Below are 24,536 nucleotides of genomic sequence, written 5' to 3'. Positions count from 1 at the left end.
ATTTTAAAATATTTTATTTTAATAAAAGGCTGAAAAACAGTCAGCTAAACTACAGGCTGAACGCTTGGAAAAAGAGCTACAATCAAGCAATGAACAAAACACTACTTTAATTAGTAAATTGCATAAAGCTGAACGGGAAATAAATACATTGACCAGTAAAGTAAGTTGTCTTAAGTATTTGCTTTATTCTTTAGACTACTTGAGACTGTATAATGACAAAGGAATTTTGTGTTTCAATAGCTTAGTTCCCTACATTGAAGTCTCTTTTGATCTTATTCTACCTTCCAAATACATGTAGAATCTGACCAATTCTTTTTTTTTTTTAATTTTATTTATTTATTTTTGGCTGCATTGCGTCTTCCTTGCTGCGTGCGTGCTTTCTCCAGTTGCGGTGAGCGGGGGCTCCTCCTCATTGCAGTGCGTGGGCTTCTCATTGCGGTGGCTTCTTTTGTTGCGGAGCACAGGCTCTAGGTGCGCGGGCTTCAGTAGTTGGGGCACGAGGACTCAGTAGTTGTGGCTTTGGGGCTCTAGAGCGCAGGCTCAGTAGTTGTGGCACACGGGCTTCATTGCTCCGCGGCGTGTGGGAACTTCCCGGACCAGGGCTTGAACCCGTGTCCCCTGCATTGGCAGGCGGATTCTTAACCAGTGCACCACAAGGGAAGCCCCTGACCAATTCTTAGCCGCTTTCATTGTGACCACTCTAGTCCAGTTTTTACAATAGCCTCCTAATTGGTCTCTTTACTCTCTACCCTGTCAGAGCTCTGTGTGATCTGGCCCCTGCAATCTTTCCCCAGCCGTCATAGTCCATTTTCCCTCCCGTTCACTTTGCTCTAGCCTCACGGGCCTTCTCACTCTTCTTTGAGCAAGCTTACTTCTACCTCAGGGCCTTTGCACTTGCCTGCCTTGCATGGTCTTCCCTTACATATGTATATAGCTTTCTTCCCTACCCATTTCTTTTTTAAAAAAATTAATTTATTTTTTATTTTTATTTTTTTTACATCTTTATTGGAGTATAACTGTTTTACAATGGTGTGTTAGTTTCTGCTTTATAACAAAGTGAATCAGTTATACATATACATATGTTCCCATATCTCTTCCCTCTTGCGTCTCCCTCCCTCCCACCCTCCCTATCCCACCCTGTAAGTGGTCACAAACCACCTAGCTGATCTCCCTGTGTCCTACCACTAATCTCTTCATGACATTTTTTTTTCTTAGATTCCATATATATGTGTTAGCATACGGTATTTGTTTTTCTCCTTCTGACTTACTTCACTCTGTATGACAGACTCCAGTTCTATCCACCTCATTACAAATAACTCAGTTTCATTTCTTTTTATGGCTGAGTAATATTCCATTGTATATATGTGCCACATCTTCTTTATCCATTCATCTGTTGATGGACAGTTAGGTTGCTTCCATGTCCTTGCTATTGTAAATAGAGCTGCAATGAACATTTTGGTACATGACTCTTTTTGAATTATGGTTTTCTCAGGGTATATGCCCAGTAGTGGGATTGCGGGGTCGTATGGTAGTTCTATTTGTAGTTTTTTAAGGAACCTCCGTATGTTTGCTCACATTGGGTCTTTGTTGCTGCATGTAGGCTTTTCTCTAGTTGTGGCGAGCGGGGGCTACTCTTTGTTGTGGTGCGCAGGCGTCTCATTGAGGTGGCTTCTCTTGTTGCGGAGCATGGGCTCTAGGTTTGTGGGCTTCAGTAGTTGTGGCACACAGGCTCAGCAGTTGTGGCTCGTGGGCTCTAGAGCGCAGGGTGAGTAGTTGTGGTGCAATGGGCTTAGTTGCTCCACAGCATGTGGGATCTTCCCGGACCAGGGATCAAACCCGTGACCCCTGCATTGGCAGGTGGATTCTGTGTTTTGTTTGTTTGTTTGTTTTTTGATACAGAAATATGTTTATTAATGCATTAAAACCAAATCTCATGATGAGTTTAAAAATTACTATAATTTTGAAGCAGTGATAAGTATTAATGATATTTTGAAATATCTACAAAACATGTAATATTATATGAAAATATCTGTCACAGGTACTGTTAATACTACGATGGTTTGTAGCCAACATTCGTACTTGAAGTGGCAGGTGGATTCTTAACCACTGCGCCACCAGGGACGCCCCTCCTCACCCATTTCTTTTTAGCAATTTTTTTTTTTTTTTTTTTTTTTTTTTTGCGGTACGCGGACCTCTCACTGTTGTGGCCTCTCCCGTTGCGGAGCACAGGCTCCGGGCGCGCAGGCTCAGCGGCCATGGCTCACAGGCCTAGCCGCTCTGCGGCATGTGGGATCTTCCCGGACCGGGGCACGAACCCGTGTCCCCTGCATCGGCAGGCAGACTCTCAACCACTGCGCCACCAGGGAAGCCCCCTCCTCACCCATTTCTGACATTGCCTTATCAGAGAGGACTTTTTTTTTCTTCACTTTGTAAAATACCATCTTCCCCCTTCCTCTGCCTTATTCTCTGTCTTTTTTACCTGCTTTATATTTCTTCATAGCTCCTAACACCATCTGATATATTTGTTTATTTTTGTCTTTTCTACTCCCTTTGCCTCAAATATAAGCTCCAAGAGAGCAGGGACATTGCTTTTATTACTGTTGTATCTCTGGCTCCTGGAACAGTGCTGGCACACAGTAGACAATAAATATTTGTTAAATGAGTAAATTAATAGCAGCAGCATGATCTGCATTTGTTATTTTTAAAAGAATATAATGGTTTGAACACCTTTTATATACAGTTTTCTCAGGAAGTTAGAGGTTTTTTTCCCCCTCAAATGCAATGTATATAAGGAATCCAGTAACCAGAAGTAGGATAGCAATGATGAAAGTATTTTATAGACTACTGCAGTGAATATCAGCTCTGGAGTCAGACATATTCAAATTCCATTTCTTCCTCCTGCTAGCTGTGTGACCTTGGGCAATTTACTTTCTCTCTGAAGACTTCAGCATTTTCCTTTATAAAACAGGACTAATACCTACGTTATAGAGTGTGGCAGAGATTAAATGAGATATTATGCATAAAGCACTTAGCATAAGGTCTAATATAAAATCACCTGAATATTAGCTATTATTAGTAGTACTTGGGTCAGCTCTAAGAACTTGAAAATAAGATTGATGTCTGAATCAGTGAGATCATGTATTATATTTCTATCAGCAGAGTTATGTAAAATCACCTTAAAAAACAAAATGGTTTCTAGACCAGAGGGAATTTACTGTAGCCTGGTAGAAATATATGAACTTATCGAGGAGTAATGTATTCATCATAAATTCCTTGTCCACAGTCAAACAGTGTTTATGACAGAGGCAAGAGAGAGTTTTAGTTGGCAGAGTGTGAGTATTCTGGTCCCATTGAAGAGATCATTCTTACTGTGGAAAGGAATACCTCAATCTATTTTAGTTTGTGGCCATGAAATAATCGATTCATCCCAGTCCTTTTGTTCTGACTGCATGCGCCCTAAGCAACTTTCTGACTGTTATGTGATTTCCTCTGTAATTTTGTCTACAGGGAGAGAGAACGCACTGGTCCTTCAGAGTTAGAGTATTCTAGTTTCCATTATAGTTTTTTCTCATAATTAATAAACTGACATTCTGGTTTTATAGATCACTCTTTGTAAACTTTAGTAATGTGAGTCTAACCTTGAGAGTGGTCTTTAGGTGTGGTGACAAAATTTGATTTCTGTGCCTGAAAAGCCAAAGCCATAATATTAGATGTATTAGATGCCACCCTTGGGAGATAGTCTACCCAGTTTTTTCCATGGCAAATACATACTCTTTTACACTTCCAGATTATATGTTTATGAACACACATTGCTAAGAGTTGCCTGTCTTTTTAAAGGCACACTTGCATTATTATAAATGGTTTATTAAAAACCACCCACCAACTTTAGACAAACCAAGTTTTCATTTGAGATCTTGCATATAAAAAGATTTCATTGGAAGGTTAAATTTTAAAATAATGTTTCAAACATTGTCACAGTTTTCTTTGCAACTTGAAATTTTCATCAATTTTCTCACAAATGGTTGTTTGCAATGCAGAGGAACACCTGGGGTGTATTTGTCTAAGTTATTCAAATCTGTAAATGTTTGTTAGGTTTTTGAACAGAGTTATGTCATTGTGACTATCGGTGTCTTGGATTAAAAAGTATTACCAAAGGTGGACTAAAAATGATGACCTTAAAGATATCTAATATTCAATGAGATAAATTCTTCCTGTTATGAGGTGTTTGAGCTTTAGAACTTCAATAAAATGTACAGTTTTAAGGAAGTCATCCCACAGAATTACCTTATTAGCTAAGTTTATGAGGTCATACCATCTCAGACCTTTGAAAAAGATCAGAGTTTGAGTACTGCCTGTTTGGAATTTACATCAAGAGCTTCTTGAGTAATACATTTTTTCAACTTTATTTGAATTTCTTGCTTACGTACATTGTTTTCTTGTGTGTGTGTGTGTGTGTGTGTGTGTGTGTGTGTGTGTGTGTGTGTAATTTAACAGATTCTGAACCCTTATAAAATGCTTACTGTTGCTACTTTGTTACATTTCTTAAAGTTTTATTAGTACTAGCTAATATTCTGAGTACTTCTGTTGTGTCAAAAGCATAAATCAAATTCACAATATAAAGACCAGAATCTACATGGAAAACATATTGTGGAAAAAAAAAAGCAGAACAGGGTAGCTTGGCCCACGGAAGCATAAGAAGATTGTAAATCTCTTCAAATTATTTGCAGCATTTTAACATTGTGCATTTTATTTAAGAAAAGATCCCTAGTTTTCCTGGGATTTTTGATGCTTGATTACAAAAGTTAAGAACTAGGAATCTAGAGGCAGAAAGAAACTTTATTATAACTATTTGGGATTTGGTTCATATTACTCATAGAAAGTGTTTTTATTCATCATATCTAAGTAATATTCATATACATTTTTCCATTTTAATAAAATAATTTTAATATCATTTTGGAAGTTAATTACTATTAGTGTGAGTGCATTCATTATTTCAGTATTTTAGAAATGTGGCACTAAAGAAAAACTCATCAGGGTCCATAGATAAGTTAATTTGAATGCATGTTGCTTGAGCATATACCACTACTTTAATAATAGAAGTAGTTCTGAAGATAGACTTGTCGTTTGACTTCTGATCCAGTGTTCTTTCAGTTTCACTGATTATAGTTTAATTGAAAAATGTTTTCTCATTTCAGTAAATCTCAGAGTGAATGAATTAAGAAATACGTTTTTTATATATTTTGTAGTTCTTCTCGTTGAAAGATTCTACAAAATAAGATGGCTCTGATTTTCTACCTCATATATAAAGCAGCCACAATGTGGTTTGCTAATGAACTGCTGTGTCATTCAAACCTTCTACAGTTAGTGTATAATAGCAGGTTATGATTACATTTGTCATAGAAATTGGATTTTCATTGTAGTTGTATTTCTTCCAAATTTTAAAGCATTTATAAATTCTGTCTGTCCATGAAATTATAAAAACCCAATGTATAGAAAGTTTAAATTTTAAAATAAATACAATTTTTAGCTGCTCTGAAAGTATTTCAAAGCTGCTTTGTAAATATTGTTCTATGAGACTTGCTTTCATAGAAAAGAACTTCAGAAAGATTAAAAAATGCAAATCTGATGTCAGCACAAGGTATTCATTTTGTGTTGTGTCATTTGAAAATCTACAGGTTAATTTGTGTCTTAGTGTGGTTATTAGCAGTACAAAGGCAGCACAGTACTTGACTTTCTTGTTTCCTTTAAGTGAGGAATTTGCAGGAAACCTTGTTATGTTTCCAAGAGCTTTCGTAGATGGAGTCTCCTCCAGTAAGACACTTCTGTTTCTCATCTTCGCCCTCTTTGGCTCTAGGAACTCTTCCTGATTTATTTCTAACTCCCATCTCTAGTTTTTATAGCCTTTTATTGCACTCAAGTAAATTATCCTTTACCCTCCTGTTACCACCATCTTATATTTTACATATTTGGCTTGTATATATTTGTGATTTTCTCCTCTGATTTCATAGTTTTATACATTAGTATAATATGTCAGAATGCAGGTTTATCTAACCTTTATATCCGTACTGGTTAAATCCTCATTATAGTACTGTACCTAATTTTAGAAGCACCTCACCAAAGGCCAGGGATATGGAAACTGTTAAGAGAGTAGTACAGATGACTAGAGAGACAAAGCTTTCTTGTTTGCTGCTGTATCCCCAGCTCCTAATACAGTGCTAGGGCACATAATAGGTGCTCAATAAATATTTATTGAATGAACGAAGGAATACTACTTTTTAAAAAATTTTTATTTGTTTATTTTTGGCTGCATTGGGTCTTTGTTGCTGCGTGCAGGCTTTCTCTAGTTGCGTTGAGCAGGGGCTACTCTACCTTGCGGTGTGTGGGCTTCTCATTGCAGTGGCTTCTCGTTGTGGAGCATGGGCTCTAGGTCACACGGGCTTCAGTAGTTGTGGCACGTGGGCTCAGTAGTTGTGGCTTGCCGGCTCTAGAGTGCAGGCTCAGTAGTTGTGGCGCACAGGCTTAGTTGCTCCGTGGCATGTGGGATCTTCCCAGACCAGGGCTCAAACCCGTGTACCCTGCATTGGCAGGCAGATTCTTAACCACTGCACCACCAGGGAAGCCCAAGGAGTACCACTTATGAACTATAATTATTCAACTTTCAAAAGGAATGTCTCAGGGAAAAGCTGAGATTGATATGTGGTTAATTATATGGAAAATATTGACAATTAGTTACATTCACCTTGAGGCTTTAAAAGAATCAGGTTTTGGCAATAAAGGTTTAAGTTAGATTCATACATTTTGTATTTGTTTATCCCACTACCAGCGTACACACACACACACACACACACACACACACACACACACACTATTTAGTCACCAACTTCAATAGATTTTTCTTTCTTGTCCCCTTTGGTAGTCCTTTGCCTCTTAATTGGTTTCTTTACCTTCAGTTTCTTAATCCAGCACACTTGCAATTAGAGTTAACTTTCTGAAACAAAGTTGATTGTGCCACCTTCAGCAGCTAAGAGGATATACAACCCTTTTATATGGCATATAAAGTTTATTCCCTGCCACTCCATAGTTTTCACATCTTCCTCTGCTCTATCTATACCACATTGTTCATTGTTTTCCAAGCAGACCAGGTGACGTTCTACCTTTATAATATTTTATATGCTGTTCCTTATACCTAAAATGCCTTTTTGTCACCAGCAGTTTTTTTTAGAGGAAGGTTTTAATTTTTTTTTCCCTGAGGATGTTTCAGTCATTGACTATTGGATTTTAGGTACTTGCAGTTAAGCCTTTAAAGGCAAGATTAAGCCCGATGACCCCACCCTGCTATTGAAAGAAATGACTCAATTCTATTAGGAACAGACTGTTTTCTTGGTGCTGAGTACTGTTCCAGGCACTGAAGCATCTTCCCTGCTGGAAGGTTCTTATACTCTATAGTCTGCTACCAAAGTGTTTTCTGATTTCTACTAATGTTTTTGGGTTAGCATTTAGTGGCAAGAAAATGACCAATAGTAATTTCAATTTCTAATTATCAACAGGTAAAAGAACTTAAACATTCAAACAAACTAGAAATAACAGACATCAAACTGGAGGCAGCAAGAGCTAAGAGTGAGCTAGAAAGAGAAAGGAATAAAATTCAAAGTGAACTGGATGGTAATATATGATTTCCCATGCTTTTTACTGTTACTTTCACATATAAACTCAAATTACTAAAATAGGTCAAACTGAATTTTTATTTCCAGTTTTAAGCTTAATTGAATTTTAATTTTAGAGCACATATGTATTGTTTTTATTTGTATGTTAAATGTTCATTCTGTGATGTAACTTTAAAAAAACCAATCTTATGGTTATATCATTGTTATTTGATTAATACATAAATTAAGTGAAACTTTACAGATAGGATTCCATACTTCCTGGGTATATAACTTAAAATCTGTTTAGATTATGTGATTATTAATATCAGACCATTTAAAATCTAAAGAATATATAGGTGGGTTCCAGGCCCAATTTTTAAGTTAAAAATTTTTTTTTTGTAGACCCTAGGCCATTTATTGGGCCTAGTTCAGCCTAAGCTTATTTTTAAACTCCAATTTAGTCTTAGAATGTCCTTCTCATCAAGATTTCTCAGAAATTATATTATTTCTGACTTTTCTTAAGTACTTAAATAAGCTGCCTGGACCTGCAGCTGTCATGAAGTTGGTCTCTAGTTGAACTGGCCTCTAGTTTCAGTTTCAGACAGAACTTATGATGAATGACTATTTTCAAATTTCTACTTGATGTTGACTCATGGATTTTCATAGAGTTAGGGAGCAAATTTTCTTTGGAACTTAAAGAGTTTGAGATCCAGTTTTGCATTATTTTTAAACTTTGAATTAGATATGAATTTGTTTTAGTTATTCCATATGCAAAATACTTTTCATTTCATTACAAGGAAAATTTGTGAATTCATTGGACAAACGTGAAAGTGTCCAATTTGTGTTAGATATCTAACAGTTCTGATAGGTTTCAGAAGCTTTTGTGATTTTATTCACTCTGCTTTCCAGCTAGCTTTATGATGATGCTGTCTGTGGGATTTAGGTTACAGAACCCTTTTAGAAGTTAAGTATTTAAACCTCTTTCGATATTACCCAGGTTGATGTCCCCAGCTCTCAAGATCCAAATGAGTAAATGTATATAACATTTTTTTGAAGTTTTTTTGTGTGAGTGCTTAATAAAATGACAAATTAAGTCTGAGTAGTAGTCTTTTTCGTTAAGAAAAGTTTATCAACAAAGTAAAGATCTTTGAGATGTGTATCTGGAGAGACTTACTTTCTATATTCTTTCGTCTTATCAGATTATGAATATTTGCTGTTAATTGCAGTTTTTCTTCTTAATAACATTGAATGCAGTACAGTTTTCTCCTTTAAAAAAAAATACTAGGATTACAGTCAGACAATGAAATTCTCACATCAGCTGTTGAACACCACAAAGTGCTTTTAGTAGAAAAGGACCGTGAATTAATACGTAAAGTACAAGCTGCCAAAGAAGAAGGTTACCAGAAACTTGTGGTATTACAAGATGAAAAGTAAGTACCTAATTACCTTATTTTGTGTTAAATCTCCTTGCAAATGAAAACATTTTGCTGTCATATCATCCTTATTGTAGTTCTTGTAATATAATTATCATCTGTTGTTTTAGGCTAGAACTTGAGAGCAGATTAGCGGATTTAGAGAAAATGAAAGTGGAACATGATGTCAGGAGGCAATCTGAAAAGGATCAGTGTGAAGAGAGATTGCGAGCTTCACAGATGGCAGAAGAGTCGGCCAGGAGGGAACTTCAGAGTATTAGGTTATATATGCATATATTTTTTTTAAACTTCATTTTGAAATAATCTCATAGCCAACAAAACATTGTAAAACTAGTACAGAGTATTCCCATATAATTTTCACCCAGATCTCCATATCTGAATTATTTTGATACCTTTGTTGGTTTCAGTTGGCCATATGTGAGTGTGTCTGTTTCTGGACTCTGTTCTATTCCATTTATCTCTATGTCTGTCTTGACACCAATATCACACTCTATTGACTACTGTAGCTTCATAGTAAGTTTGATTCAGGTAGTGCAAGTCTTCTACCTTGTTCTTTTTTGGCAAGATTGTTTTGGCTCTTCTAGGTCCTTTACCTTTCCTTGTAAATAATCAGCTTATCACCATTTTCAAAAAGGCTTAAGATTTTGATTGGGATTGCACTGAATCTGTAGCTCAGTTTGAGAAGAGTTGTCATCTCAACAGTATTGAGTCTCTCCAATCCATGAATATGGCCTGTATCTCCATGTATTCAGGTCATCTTTAATTTCTGTCATCAGAGTTTTGTAGTGTTCATTGTATATATCATGCTCATACTGTGTTACATTATAATTCTAAGCATTTTTATGTGATTATAAGTGGAGTTATGTTTTAAATTTTTACTTTCTAATTGTTTATTACTGACATATAGAAATATAGTTGAGGGGCTTCCCTGGTGGCACAGTGGTTAAGAATCCGCCTGCCAACACGGGACACGGGTTCAAGCCCTGGTCCGGGAAGATCCCACATGCCGCAGAGCAACTAAGCCTGTGTGCCGCAACTACTGAGCCTGCGCTCTAGAGCCGGTGAGCCACAACTACTGAGCCCATGTGCCGCAACTACTGAAGCCTGCACTCCTAGAGCCCGTGCTCTGCAACGGGAGAGGCCACTGCAATGAGAAGCCCGTACACTGCAACGAGGAGTGGCCCCCGCTCGCTGCAACTAGAGAAAGCCCGCGCACAGCAACAAAGACCCAATGCAGCCAAAAATAAAATAGATACAACATTAAAGAAATAAAAAATGTTTAAGAAATATAGTTGCTTTTTATGTATTGACCTTGAATCCTATGACCTTACAGAAGTCACATATTTTCTACTAGCTGCTTTGTGGGTTTTAAGTTTTCTAACATCATGTTGTATACACTGTACTTTCTTTTAGTTTACTTGTTCATTTTTTGGTTTTGGTGGTTTTTTTTTGAGGATTTAAGTAGGTTTTATTTTTTTCAATAGATCTTTATTGGAGTATAATTTTTTTGAGTTGGGAATTTAATTCAACTAATGTTCATTCTTTCATTTTTATTGGTAAAAGTATCATGCTGAGAATTTTCTTATCACTGCTTTTTAAATGTATCATATAGATTATGATATGCAGTGTTTTAATTATTATTTTTTAGAAATTCCCTAATTTCAATTTGCATCTTCCTTTTCACCCAAGAAGCAATAGAAGGTATGTTGTTTAATAGAAGGTGAAACTAATAGTTTTCTAGGGCTGCTACAACAAAATACCATAGACAGGGTAGTTTAAAACAGAAATTAATTTTCTTACAATTCTGGAGGCTAGAAGCCTCGGAGCTCAATTTGTTAGCAGATTTGGTTTCTCCTGAGGCCTGTCTCCTTGGCTTGCAGATTGGTTGCCTTCTTACTGTGTCCTCACAGGGGCTTTCCTCTGTGTGCATGTATTCCTGGTACCTCTCCCTCTTATAAGGACACCAGTCATAGGATTAGGACCCACCCATATAACCTCATTTAACCTTCGTTACCTCTTTAAAGGCCTTGTCTCCAAATACAGTCACATGTAAGTGATTGAGGGTTTTTGAATTTCCAGGTGATAGGGCTTTCTTGTTTATTTTGTTGTTAAATTTTAGTTTTATTGCATTGTGATCAGAGTGTTGATTCTGTTATTTCTGCTTTATGGAACACTCTAATATTTTCCTTGTGACCTAATATATCAAGGCCAGGACTACAGTAAAGCCAGTGAGGCACCCAGGGTGCAAAATTTAAGGAGGTACTCACTCTTATATGTTGACATTGGACTTGCAGGAAACCTAGAGTGAGTGTCTTTAAATTTTTCACTCTGGGCACCTCACTTGCCTTATCTCAATCTCAGACCTGTAATACATGATTGATTTTTATGAAGGTGTTACATAAGGACTAGTAAAGAAAGTGCTCAATTATGAGTATAAAGTTTGAAATATACATCTATAAGATCTACCTTACTAACTATGATGCTCAGGTCTTCTGTATACTTTTTTTTTTTGTCCACTTCATTTGTCTTGTACAAAGAGGGATATATTAAAGTCTCCTATTATTACGTTAGTGTGTTTCTATCTATGACTCCTTAAATTTCTTGTAATTTCTTTGCTGCATAGGTCATTGCTATATTATTTGGTATATAGATAATCATAACAGTTATACTTTATGAATTGTGGCTTTTAGCATTTAAAAGCACTTTTCTTTTTGTCATTTAATTTTTTTTGCTTGAATTCCACCTTGTTTGATACTATTATTACTCCTGTTTTCTTTTATTTTACAATTGTCGATTTATTTTTTCATAGATTTCTGACAGCTGTTGCTATAGATTTTTTTTAGGTGCATATATATTCATGGTTACTTGTTATTTTTCCTTTAACGTTTTATCTTGAATTTTATATGGGCTAATATTAACATTTCTACTGTTTCTTTCCTTTTGCTCATATTTGTGGTACATCTTTTCACTTTATTTTCAGCTTTATTTATTGTTTTATTTTAAATGTGTCCCTTATAGACAAAATATTACAATACCTTTTAAAAATACAATTTGAATGATAGTTTCTTGAGCAGTATGTTAACTCATTTACATTCTTATAATTATTTTACCATTAGGATTTAATTATCTTTTTTCACTTTTTTTTTTAACTACTACTTATTTTATTTATTTATTTATTTACTTTTTGGTTGTGATGTGTGGGCTCTTTGTTGCGGCACGCGGGCTTCTCTCTAGTTGTGGCATGCAGGTTCCAGGGCAAGTGGGCTCTGTAATTTGCATCACGTAGGCCCTCTAGTTGAGGCGCACAAGCTCAGTAGTTGTGGCGCACGGGCTTAGTTGCCCCAAAGCATGTGGGATCTTAGTTCCTCAACCAGGGATCAAACCTGCATCCCCTACATTGGAAGGCAGATTCTTTACTACTGGACCACCGGAGAAGTCCCTTCACGTTTCTTAATGACTGCGCTTTCTGCTTTTTTTAAATTCTAAATTCGTAATGACTTTCTAATGATATAGATTACAGTTTATTTTTAAAAATCATGTTCATTAAGCTGTAGGTTACGTTTTGAGACAAGGTTTTTGATTTTCATTACTCAGGAAAGAATCACCTCAGGCAGAGAGATATATATTGTTTATAAATGTCCGGTTTTATGAGCTATTAATTTAAATGTTAACTACTACAATTCTAGAATCATAAATCTTTTATGGATTTTTGAGAGCCAATTTTGTCCTGCTGTTTGCTTTTAGGTGGGTACATTTTTTTTTTAGTGGTTCAGGACAGGTTAGGTGGTTTTTTTTGAGTTATTTTTTTTAATCTCTCCTTCACAATCTCCAACGAGGGGAGAGAGAGACCCACCCCCCAAGAACCCCACTGTAATGTTTTATCCTATTATGGTCCCACAGTTTGGCCAATTAGAATCTTTTCTCTTAGAATTTAAGCCTGTTTCTCCTGGTTTGGGCTTCTGTTGCCATAGTGATAAAATGTTCAGCAGTCATTACTTGAAGACAATAATGAACTTGACCCTTACATTTTTTGTGTTTTTTTGCTATGTAAATCAGCTTTCATTCCTTTATCTTTTTTTTTTAAATAAATTTATTTTTGGCTGCTTTGGGTCTTCATAGCTGCACAAGGGTTTCTTTAGTTGCTGTAAGTGGGAGCTACTCCGTTGCGGTGCACGGACCTCTCAGTGCGGTGTCCTCTCCTGTTGTGGAGCACGGGCGCTAGCCACGCAGGCTCAGTAGTTGTGGCTCGCGGTCTCCAGAGTTCAGGGTTAGTAGCTGTGGTGCACAGGCCTAGTTGCTCTGCGGCATGTGGGATCCTCCCGGACCAGGGATTGAACCTGTGTCCCCTGCATTGGCAGGCGGATCCTTAACCACTGCGCCATCAGGGAAGCCCCTATCTTTTTTTAAAAAAATATAAATCATTTTCTGTTCCTTTAGCCACTTTGATAATTTTTATTTGATTCCTCTTCAGTTTCTCCAGACCATTTATATAGTGTGTAATTGACCCCAACTTAAAATAAGGACATAGTAACCCAAATAAAAATAGCAGGAGTAATTTGCAAAATTTGCATGATTTTTTTTTAATGGTCTACAGTTGTGGTGTTTTTCCGTGGCAGTTCTGGTTTATAAGTCTAGCTACATCAGCCAGGTCTATTTTGATCAGTTATTAAAATAATAATTGCAGCTTGTCTTATTTAGAATTTGTGATAGGTCAGAAAGAGACTACCTGTGGGAAAAAAAGGTTTGCTAAGGATATGGAAGGTCTAAAGCATATGAAGCAGAAATATCCATTTATTTATAAACAACAGATTAATAAGTAGGATTAATCACTGCTTTGGCAGATGCTTTAAACTGTTAATTACATACCAGTCCCTTGTCTTCATTCAAGTGGTTTCTTCACCACTAGCCTAAATAATAAAATGATTATTCTAAACGCATTATTCTAAAATGCATTTGTAAAATTTGTAAAGTTACCTGTAAATTGAAAACATGTTAAAATTACAAGATTTTAAGTAAGATAAAGTATCTAATCAGCTTTTGGGTATGACAGTAACCCTGCTCCAACTAACTCAGGCAAAAAAAAAAAAAGGGACTTGATTGGCTGATGGAAATGGTGGAAAGGACAGGGATTGTGCTGGTCTCGTGGTCACGTGGATCTAGGAACTCAAATGTGCCAGATGAGAGTAGCTTCTTCCCTCCTGCTTTCATCTCCCTCCTCTCTTCTTTTCTAACTCCTGTATCTGCTTCTCTCCTACTGCTTTCTCTGTGAGGACAAGACTATATTTTGAGGTCAAAGACAGAGTTCTTACTTGATGATTCAACTTAGGAATATCTAGAAAGGCTTTGTGTCTGGTCCACACACCCATCCCTGGGCCCATCCTATGGCCGGGGGATAGGACACTCTGACTCGGCCCAGGTTTTAAGCGTATTTCTGAGTGGGTAGGGGCCGGTGTGGGGAAGGGGAGTTGGGGAGGGAGGGGCGGTAATGTGCAGTTTGTTATCAGAAGTGGGAAGAGGTGTATTGGAGAAGTAGCAGCAATAACTAACTGAAGGAAAGGGAACTTGATCATTTAAGATTTTGCATTGTTTAAAGCCAGAGTTCTGTTTTCCATTTGTGGCTTTCTAATTTTTTAAGGTTTTTAGAAACATTTTTTAAAACTATCTGTCACTTAGTATATCTTTCTCTCTACTTATTATACTCCATCTTGAGATGAGTTATCTATTGTATATCATCTTAGTAGGGAGAAGGAGACTTCTACTTGGCCAGTTGAGCAAGTTCTTTTACAGAATTTGAACAGCAAAGTAGGTGATGAAAAAATATGTGGCAGCATTTGAAAAGCCAGACAGTTTGTATGCATGTCCTTGCTTGTGATTCTGGCCAATTATTCTAGCCTGGTTCTGGCTCTCTGGTTCCCCATTGATGCACTGAGTCTCTTACATCTTCCCAGGAAGGTCCCTTTTTGCTAATAATGACCAGAGTAGATTTCCAGCACTCACAGCAAGAACCTTGGCTTTCAGTGGGTTGATATAAAAACTGCCTTTCTCAATAAACTTGTTCTAAGGATTTTTGACAATAGAGAAATCACAAATACAACTTCTCTTGCTTGCCTTATCTATTACTTTCTTTTGATAATTGAGACTGACATCAAATGAAGCCAAGAGATTACACTAGAACTTTGGTGCCTAATAAAACATTACTAGCCACATAGAGCTATTTAAATCTAATTTTAAATTAACTAAAAAAAAAAAACTAAATTAACTAAAAAAAAAAAAAATTAAAAGTTCAGTTCCTCAGTCACACCACATTTTAAATGTAGCCACATGTAGCTAGGAGCTATCTTATTGGATGGTGCAAATTATAGAATATTTCCATCATTAAAGAAAGCTCGGGCTTCCCTGGTGGCGCAGTGGTTGAGAGTCCATCTGCCAATGCAGGGGACACGGGTTCATGCCCCGGTCCGGGAAGATCCCACATGCCGTGGAGCGGCTGGGTTCCTTAAAGGTAAGGATTCTGTCTGTTATTCTCTGGCATATCTGCAACACTTAGGACTGGGCTCAGCATTTCTAGGTACTCAGTAAATATTTGTTGAATGTTGAAGTGACACGCATCAGCTGCCTGCCATAGAAAACCTAGGCAATAATCAGTATAATTAGCTACCCTGTACTTTGAAGAGAACTTGGAACAGCTCCATCTCACTGTCATTTCAAATGTTTCCCATTGAACTTTTCCCCAGCTGCATACTCTTGTACCTTGGCCCTCCAGTTTGCCTACCAAATATACTTCCATTGTTTCCATAATTACTTTTAAAATATAAAGTACTTGATCTCATAGTTTTTCATTCCCCAACTTACCCTTCACCTTTTGATTTCTCCCCATCTGCAACCCATTAAAGCTGTCCTTTTAACAATTTTTGCTGTAGCCTCTGAAATCTGTTCCATTACCTATAAATTTTGTACAATCTCCACAGTTTTTAAATCACCTGCCTCACTGATACTTTGTCCTGATGGTATATTGCCTGGCAACATTTTTAAGTGGAAATTATTCCTCCTTCCCCTCTCCAGCAACCTAGGGACCAAGAAGAAAAATCAGTGTTTTTGAACCACACTCTTGCTTCCAGACCACTGTTTAACTAACTTTGGTTAATATGACTTTTCCTTTGATATTCCTTGCATTCATCTTACCCCTGTCTTTTTCTCCACCAATTACTAACCTACAGGATATTCCCCAACAGTCACTGAGGACCTTGACTTACGTTTCAAGTTTTTTCTATTTTCTATCCTTTGCCATCATTCTAATTGACTATAATATTGATATTGTTGACTCATCCAACACCTTAGCCTTTTGTTCATTTTACCTTCATTCTGGCATTCTTCATCTTTATTCTAAGCCCCTTCACTTAGCCATATTTTGGACCGTGTCATCTCTTAGAGCCAATCATTTCAAAGACATACATTTTTTTCTCTTTTCCACTCCATTCTCACTGAAGATAATGAAACTGGTAGTTCTTGTACTTAAAAAAAACATTTTTCCAGTCTCTTAGCCTGCTTCGCTTGCCGCCGTTCAGCTTGGAAACTGTGTCCACTGTTCTGTGCTCTCACTTGTACCTGAGCAAAGGCTCCTGGATATGAATTCTTTCAACTTCCCAGTATTTGAGAATTTCTACATCTTCATCCATCCTCTCCTCCCTTTCTGTTTTAATTAAGATTCTTTTCTCCCTTCACTTCCAAAGTAAAAGTGCTTTTAATCCCACCCCCTTTATTTCCTCCAGAGTCTTGCTTCAGCAGTTATCCTCTTCTTTACCTCTCTCTACCTTTAATTTCTCTGCCTCAGACTCTTATTTTGCCTTTAAGGTCCAGTTCAAATTGTATTTCTCTTATGTAGCCTTTACTGATCCTCTAATGAAAATTAATTGCACCTTTCTTCTGTACTTTGTACTTTTAAGACTTATTTTCTTTTGACTTGTGATACCCCTTGACTATTCAAAATCTTCTAATCAAAAGAGATACTATATTCCTAAATCTTCAGCACTGTCTTGTGAAGTAATATCTATCTGTTTTGAACACTTTTGTTATTGAAATTTAAGACCACTGAATTTATTCCTAAACCCTGATCATCCCTTTTAAGGTTACTTTTTATTTGTAAAGTGTAATTATCCCTTAGAATCCTAAATGTAATGATCTTAAATCATGGACTAATTTTCTTCTTTAAAAAAATCAAAAATCTCCTATCAGTTATGAATTCTAACCCAGCACTACTTTAGCAAAGTGAACTGAAGAAAATTTTGTAGATCATCTCTTACAGTCTACCAAAATGGTGTTCTACTCCTTTCATGTTTAATGATAGTCAGATACTATTTACCATTGGTTTCTTTGGCTTCAGTTTTTATAGGTAGGGCATTTTTGTTTCTCTTCATATCTACATAATTATTTAGAAAGTATTCAGGCCACTAATGCTTTCATAACTCGGTCTTGTTTCTTGTTGATTTATCATGTGTATCCAAAATCTCTACCAGAGCTAAGATATACTTGGGGCCTAACTTTTCTAACTCTGCACCAGAGCTAGGACCCATGGTGTTTTCTCCCCTATTTTCATCTCCATGGTTTTGTAGAAAGAAACCTTTTTTAACTCGGTAACCTAAAAGCTCCAAGTTAATAACAACCTTAAACATTTAAGGGAGAAATGCACAGAAAGTTTGAGGGAGTAATAGTATAGCTAGAATTACGGAATAAGAGTACGACTGGTACTGTCAAAGGAGCACAGGAAGAGCAAGACTGGCCCTCTTCCTTTAGGTCCATTGTTTCTGGCATTTGTATGTAAGTATCTCAGGAGCAGTGTATTTTATGGCTTCTTCCATGTCATATTGTCCGACCACCTTGTGCATTTAAATGTCTAATCCAGGATTTGGGTTGGTTCATTCAGTCCAACAACAGATACTTACTGAATTTTTTTTAATAGATCTTTATTGGAGTATAATTGCTTCACAGTACCGTGTTAGTTTCTGTCGCACAACAAAGCGAATCAGCCATATGCATACACATGTCCCCATATCGCCTCCCTCTTGAGCCTCCCTCCCGTCCTTCCTATCCCACCCCTCTAGGTCATCGCAAAGCACCAAGCTGATCTCCCTGTGCTATGCTGCTGCTTCCCACCAGCCAACTGTTTTGCATTTGGTAGTGTACATATGTCGATGTTACTCTCACTTCGCCCCAGCTTCGCCCTCCCACCCCATGTCCTCAGGTCTGTTCTGTATGTCTACCTCTTTATTCCTGCCCTGCAACTAGGTTCATCAGTACTTTTTTTTTTTTTAGATTCCATATATATGCGTTAGCATACCATATTTGTTTTTCTCTTTCTGACTTACTTCACTCTGTGTGAGACTCTAGGTCCATCCACCTCACTACAAATAACTCAATTTCGTTTCTTTTTATGGCTGAGTAATATTCCATTGTGTATATGTGCCACATCTTCTTTATCCATTCATCTGTCAGTGGTCGTTTAGGTTGGTTCCATGTCCTGACTATTATAAATAGTGCTGCAATGAACATTGTGGTGCATGTCTCTTTTTGAATTATGGTTTTCTCAGGTTATTAGTGTTTAAAGCACAGCCCTAGGCTGTGAGAATATTGACAATATTGAGAATATTGTCTTCCCAAGAATCATTTCTAATTGGGTTGAAAAGGCATGCTAATAATGCTAAACTATAACTAGTATGTGCCAAACAAATTATATTTGAGGTAAATGAAGGATTTTTTTTTTTTTTAATGAAGGATTTTTAAAAGGGAAGGTTGAGGGCTTATCCTGTCAAAGCTAATTAGTGTATAGTCTTTCTCATGAGGTTAGTTAGTCCCTTGGTCACCAGGGATACGCTGTGTTTTAAGGTTTTGGCTGAGAATGTATCATTCCTTTTGAAAAGGACACAAATTGTGTAAGTGTGCATTCATCTCAGGAATGAAAACTGATATTTTATAGAATACAGTATGGTGTCTGTACTAGATAGCTTTCTTTTAAATTCTGAATTTAAAATCAGTATAATTACGGCATAATGAAGTGGGAGACAGAGATACTTGGGTGTGAGAAGACCTGGGTCTCATCTTGATTTGGCTCCTTGGTAGCTGTGTGATTTGGGCCTAACTTTGCTAAGCCTCAACCTCTTTTTCTGTATTATCTGGAATTATAAAGATGACTCTGCTTACTTCCATACAACTATTATGAGAAATTACTACAATTGGCCAACCTTAATTAAATGCCTGTTATACTATAGACATCATGGTAGGCATTTCGGATACATTTAGGAGCTCTATAATCCAGTAGAGTGAAGGTGAAGTAGCAGTATATCTGAACGCATTTTGTAAATTGTGAAATACTGTATGGCTATAAGATGGCTTCTCCTAAACTGGACTCCTTTCTCTTGCCTTACTGACTCACTAGGCACTCCTCCACCAAAGGCATTTGTTCAGGCTGTTCCTTGTGTTTGTCAAGATCCTACCCACCAGAGTTTTATCTCCATGTAGTAGTCTCTCATCCTTCTAGATAGACTTGATTTCTCATCTTCTCTATGCCCATAGTTTGTAGATTTTTCCATAGCAGAAGCAGAAATTTGTTACATTTTAATTATATGTGGACACAGCGTAGTTGCCTGAAGTAAAAATCTTTGTTTTTGAATCTACCACTTTATATAGCACAGTGCCTTGTGTCAATATGGGCACTCAATAATATGATTGTCTAATTCAGTGAAATATATGAACTATGGATTTTTAATAATGTCTTTTGTTGGGTTGTGATTTGTAGGTTAAAACTTCAACAACAAATTGTGAATATTGAAAATGCAGAGAAAGAAAAAAATGAAAATTCTGACCTGAAACAGGTATTATTTTAGCAAACATTTTGCTTTTATTTTTTTAAGTGCTTCTTTAAATCTGTGTTTTTGAATCTTTATTGGAATTTTATATATAAATATTCTGAAAATATCACTCCAATTGATAATGAATTGACGAGGTTGATATGTAAAGATAGTGTTTAGACCTCTTTAAACTCTTGTTTAGTAAGCTTCTTTTGTTTTTCTTAAGATATTTATATAAATATCTTAAGAAAAACAAAAGAAGCTTACTAAACAAGAGTTTAAAGAGGTCTAAACACTATCTTTACATATCAACCTCGTCAATTCATTATCAATTGGAGTGATATTTTCAGAATATTTATATATAAAATTCCAATAAAGATTCAAAAACACAGATTTAAAGAAGCACTTAAAAAAATAAAAGCAAAATGTTTGCTAAAATAATACCTGTTTCAGGTCAGAATTTTCATTTTTTTCTTTCTCTGCATTTTCAATATTCACAATTTGTTGTTGAAGTTTTAACCTACAAATCACAACCCAACAAAAGACATTATTAAAAATCCATAGTTCATATATTTCACTGAATTAGACAATCATATTATTGAGTGCCCATATTGACACAAGGCACTGTGCTATATAAAGTGGTAGATTCAAAAACAAAGATTTTTACTTCAGGCAACTACGCTGTGTCCACATATAATTAAAATGTAACAAATTTCTGCTTCTGCTATGGAAAAATCTACAAACTATGGGCATAGAGAAGATGAGAAATCAAGTCTATCTAGAAGGATGAGAGACTACTACATGGAGATAAAACTCTGGTGGGTAGGATCTTGACAAACACAAGGAACAGCCTGAACAAATGCCTTTGGTGGAGGAGTGCCTAGTGAGTCAGTAAGGCAAGAGAAAGGAGTCCAGTTTAGGAGAAGCCATCTTATAGCCATACAGTATTTCACAATTTACAAAATGCGTTCAGATATACTGCTACTTCACCTTCACTCTACTGGATTATAGAGCTCCTAAATGTATCCGAAATGCCTACCATGATGTCTATAGTATAACAGGCATTTAATTAAGGTTGGCCAATTGTAGTAATTTCTCATAATAGTTGTATGGAAGTAAGCAGAGTCATCTTTATAATTCCAGATAATACAGAAAAAGAGGTTGAGGCTTAGCAAAGTTAGGCCCAAATGCAATGAACATTGTGGTGCATGTCTCTTTTTGAATTATGGTTTTCTCAGGTTATTAGTGTTTAAAGCACAGCCCTAGGCTGTGAGAATATTGACAATATTGAGAATATTGTCTTCCCAAGAATCATTTCTAATTGGGTTGAAAAGGCATGCTAATAATGCTAAACTATAACTAGTATGTGCCAAACAAATTATATTTGAGGTAAATGAAGGATTTTTTTTTTTTTTAATGAAGGATTTTTAAAAGGGAAGGTTGAGGGCTTATCCTGTCAAAGCTAATTAGTGTATAGTCTTTCTCATGAGGTTAGTTAGTCCCTTGGTCACCAGGGATACGCTGTGTTTTAAGGTTTTGGCTGAGAATGTATCATTCCTTTTGAAAAGGACACAAATTGTGTAAGTGTGCATTCATCTCAGGAATGAAAACTGATATTTTATAGAATACAGTATGGTGTCTGTACTAGATAGCTTTCTTTTAAATTCTGAATTTAAAATCAGTATAATTACGGCATAATGAAGTGGGAGACAGAGATACTTGGGTGTGAGAAGACCTGGGTCTCATCTTGATTTGGCTCCTTGGTAGCTGTGTGATTTGGGCCTAACTTTGCTAAGCCTCAACCTCTTTTTCTGTATTATCTGGAATTATAAAGATGACTCTGCTTACTTCCATACAACTATTATGAGAAATTACTACAATTGGCCAACCTTAATTAAATGCCTGTTATACTATAGACATCATGGTAGGCATTTCGGATACATTTAGGAGCTCTATAATCCAGTAGAGTGAAGGTGAAGTAGCAGTATATCTGAACGCATTTTGTAAATTGTGAAATACTGTATGGCTATAAGATGGCTTCTCCTAAACTGGACTCCTTTCTCTTGCCTTACTGACTCACTAGGCACTCCTCCACCAAAGGCATTTGTTCAGGCTGTTCCTTGTGTTTGTCAAGATCCTACCCACCAGAGTTTTATCTCCATGTAGTAGTCTCTCATCCTTCTAGATAGACTTGATTTCTCATCTTCTCTATGCCCATAGTTTGTAGATTTTTCCATAGCAGAAGCAGAAATTTGTTACATTTTAATTATATGTGGACACAGCGTAGTTGCCTGAAGTAAAAATCTTTGTTTTTGAATCTACCACTTTATATAGCACAGTGCCTTGTGTCAATATGGGCACTCAATAATATGATTGTCTAATTCAGTGAAATATATGAACTATGGATTTTTAATAATGTCTTTTGTTGGGTTGTGATTTGTAGGTTAAAACTTCAACAACAAATTGTGAATATTGAAAATGCAGAGAAAGAAAAAAATGAAAATTCTGACCTGAAACAGGTATTATTTTAGCAAACATTTTGCTTTTATTTTTTTAAGTGCTTCTTTAAATCTGTGTTTTTGAATCTTTATTGGAATTTTATATATAAATATTCTGAAAATATCACTCCAATTGATAATGAATTGACGAGGTTGATATGTAAAGATAGTGTTTAGACCTCTTTAAACTCTTGTTTAGTAAGCTTCTTTTGTTTTTCTTAAGATATTTATATAAATATCTTAAGATATTTATATTTATAGGCTCATGATGAATTTTTTTAAATTATAGTTTAAAGGGCAGTATTTTGAATTACTTGTGTGATTGACTTGTAACTTTGCATTTCTTATTCCATGAGCTATTTTTTATTATATCCCTATGAAATCTAAGAGTTGTATTTATGGAAGGAAATTCATATTTTAATTAAAGTTGTTTGGGTTCAGGAAAGATTTATATGGGCAAAACAAATTATGAGGAGTGAAAATTCCATTTTTAGGATTTATGCTTGCATGCTAGCTGGCATTGCTTTGCATGTATAGTTATGGTTTCTAAGTCTCGAGTAGGAGGGCATAATGTGTGATACTCTGAGAGAAGTTATCTACTTTCATTGGCATTGGGCTTTCTGTCATCCTGTAGATATGGAGAAGTATTAAGCTCTTTGAAAGTTGCTTGTTCAGCCAGCTGTAATACAAGTTTTATATTTACAGCTCCAGTTAAAAATACTGAATAGTTCTTCATGGAGAAATTCATTCTAAAATAGAAATCTGAGACATACCTTTTTACTTTATTCTTATGACAGTTGCTCTTTGGACCTATACAGTTCTGTATGTGGCTTTGCTACCATCAGGAAGTAATGGAATTATTTCCCATTTATTGCATAAAGAATCTGGTTTCTTTTGGCTCTTGAGTCTTGTAATGGATTCTTTTGATCTGAAGTCACTTGACTCTCTGCCTCCAAACTTCTCTCAAGAGAATGGCTTAGAGAGGTAGAAGAAAATGAAAGAAAAATGAATACTTGTTTATTAATTGGTAAAATGGCTTTTGCAAGAATTAGGTGTAAATATGTCCCAAATGAATTATTTGGATAAGACTTAAGAGCAATGTGAATCTCCTAGCCTGTTAATCTGTAACTAGATAGCTAGCTACTTTTCATGAGAAAAAGTACTCCCAGATAAAGGTAAACTGGGATGAAGAAGCCTGAGTGACATTTCACAGTTTGATAAATGGTTCTAGAGGCCAAGGAATCCCTACCATTCATTAGGTTTCTCAGAGTATCTTTCTTCTGCCCAACACTGTATAAAATGCTTAAAAACTACTCAAAAACAATGTGAGAATGATCCTTCCTGCATTTATGATTCCCGACTATTCAGAGAGCAGAACCCTTGGAAGGGTTGCTAATCACAAGGTTGTGGGAGTGGGAGAATGGATTTTCTTAGCAGCTTTCCCAGCTTACCTTTTAAAATCTGTTCTTTCCTCGGAGGCTAGGAGATTCTAATATTTGGATTCTCTTTGCTCACCTCCCTGCTCTCCTTCTAATGACACTTCTCCCCATTTCTAGTACCTCTTCTGGCCTGCTTATTTGGGGAAGAAGAGAGAGGACTCAGTGGCAGATTGAGGATTAGGGTTCTTGATGGTCTCTGGTTATATTAAGATATGATCCTAATGCTGCTGCCTTTTTTTTTTTTTAACGTTTTTATTGGAGTATAGTTGCTTTACAATGGTGTGTTTCTGCTTTATAATGAAATGAATCAGTTATAAATATACATATGTCCCCATATCTCCTCCCTCTTGCATCTCCCTCCCACCCTCCCTATCCCACCCTCTAGCTGATCACAGAGCACCAAGCTGATCTCCCTGTGCTATGTGGCTGCTTCCCACTAGCTATCTATTTCACATTTGGTAGTGTATATATGTCCATGCCACTGTCTCACTTCGTCCCAGCTTACCCTTCCCCCTCCCCATGTCCTCAAGTCCATTCTCTAGTAGGTCTGTGTCTTTATTCCTGTCCTGCCCCTAGGTTCTTCATGACCATTTTTTGTTTTTTTTTAGATTCCGTATATATGTGTTAGCATACGGTATTTGTTTTTCTCTTTCTGACTTACTTCACTCTGTATGACAGACTC

At 36.4% G+C, this 24,536-nt stretch overlaps 1 protein-coding gene across 1 annotated transcript in view; it reads left to right on the top strand.

Moving 5' to 3' along the window:
* CEP83 (centrosomal protein 83) overlaps positions 1 to 24,536 on the top strand; it is a 126,036-nt gene that overhangs the window by 80,234 nt on the left and 21,266 nt on the right. The window contains exons 7-11 of the mRNA XM_007104760.4: positions 29 to 160; positions 7,548 to 7,662; positions 8,929 to 9,073; positions 9,187 to 9,336; positions 19,866 to 19,941. Coding sequence (XP_007104822.1) covers positions 29 to 160; positions 7,548 to 7,662; positions 8,929 to 9,073; positions 9,187 to 9,336; positions 19,866 to 19,941 — 618 coding nt within the window. The remainder of the gene's footprint in view (positions 1 to 28; positions 161 to 7,547; positions 7,663 to 8,928; positions 9,074 to 9,186; positions 9,337 to 19,865; positions 19,942 to 24,536) is intronic.

This window comes from Physeter macrocephalus, chromosome 6 (assembly GCF_002837175.3).
Source record: "Physeter macrocephalus isolate SW-GA chromosome 6, ASM283717v5, whole genome shotgun sequence".
In the NCBI taxonomy this organism is placed as follows: Eukaryota; Metazoa; Chordata; class Mammalia; order Artiodactyla; family Physeteridae; genus Physeter; species Physeter macrocephalus.
This window is presented reverse-complemented; position numbering and strand designations above follow the sequence as displayed.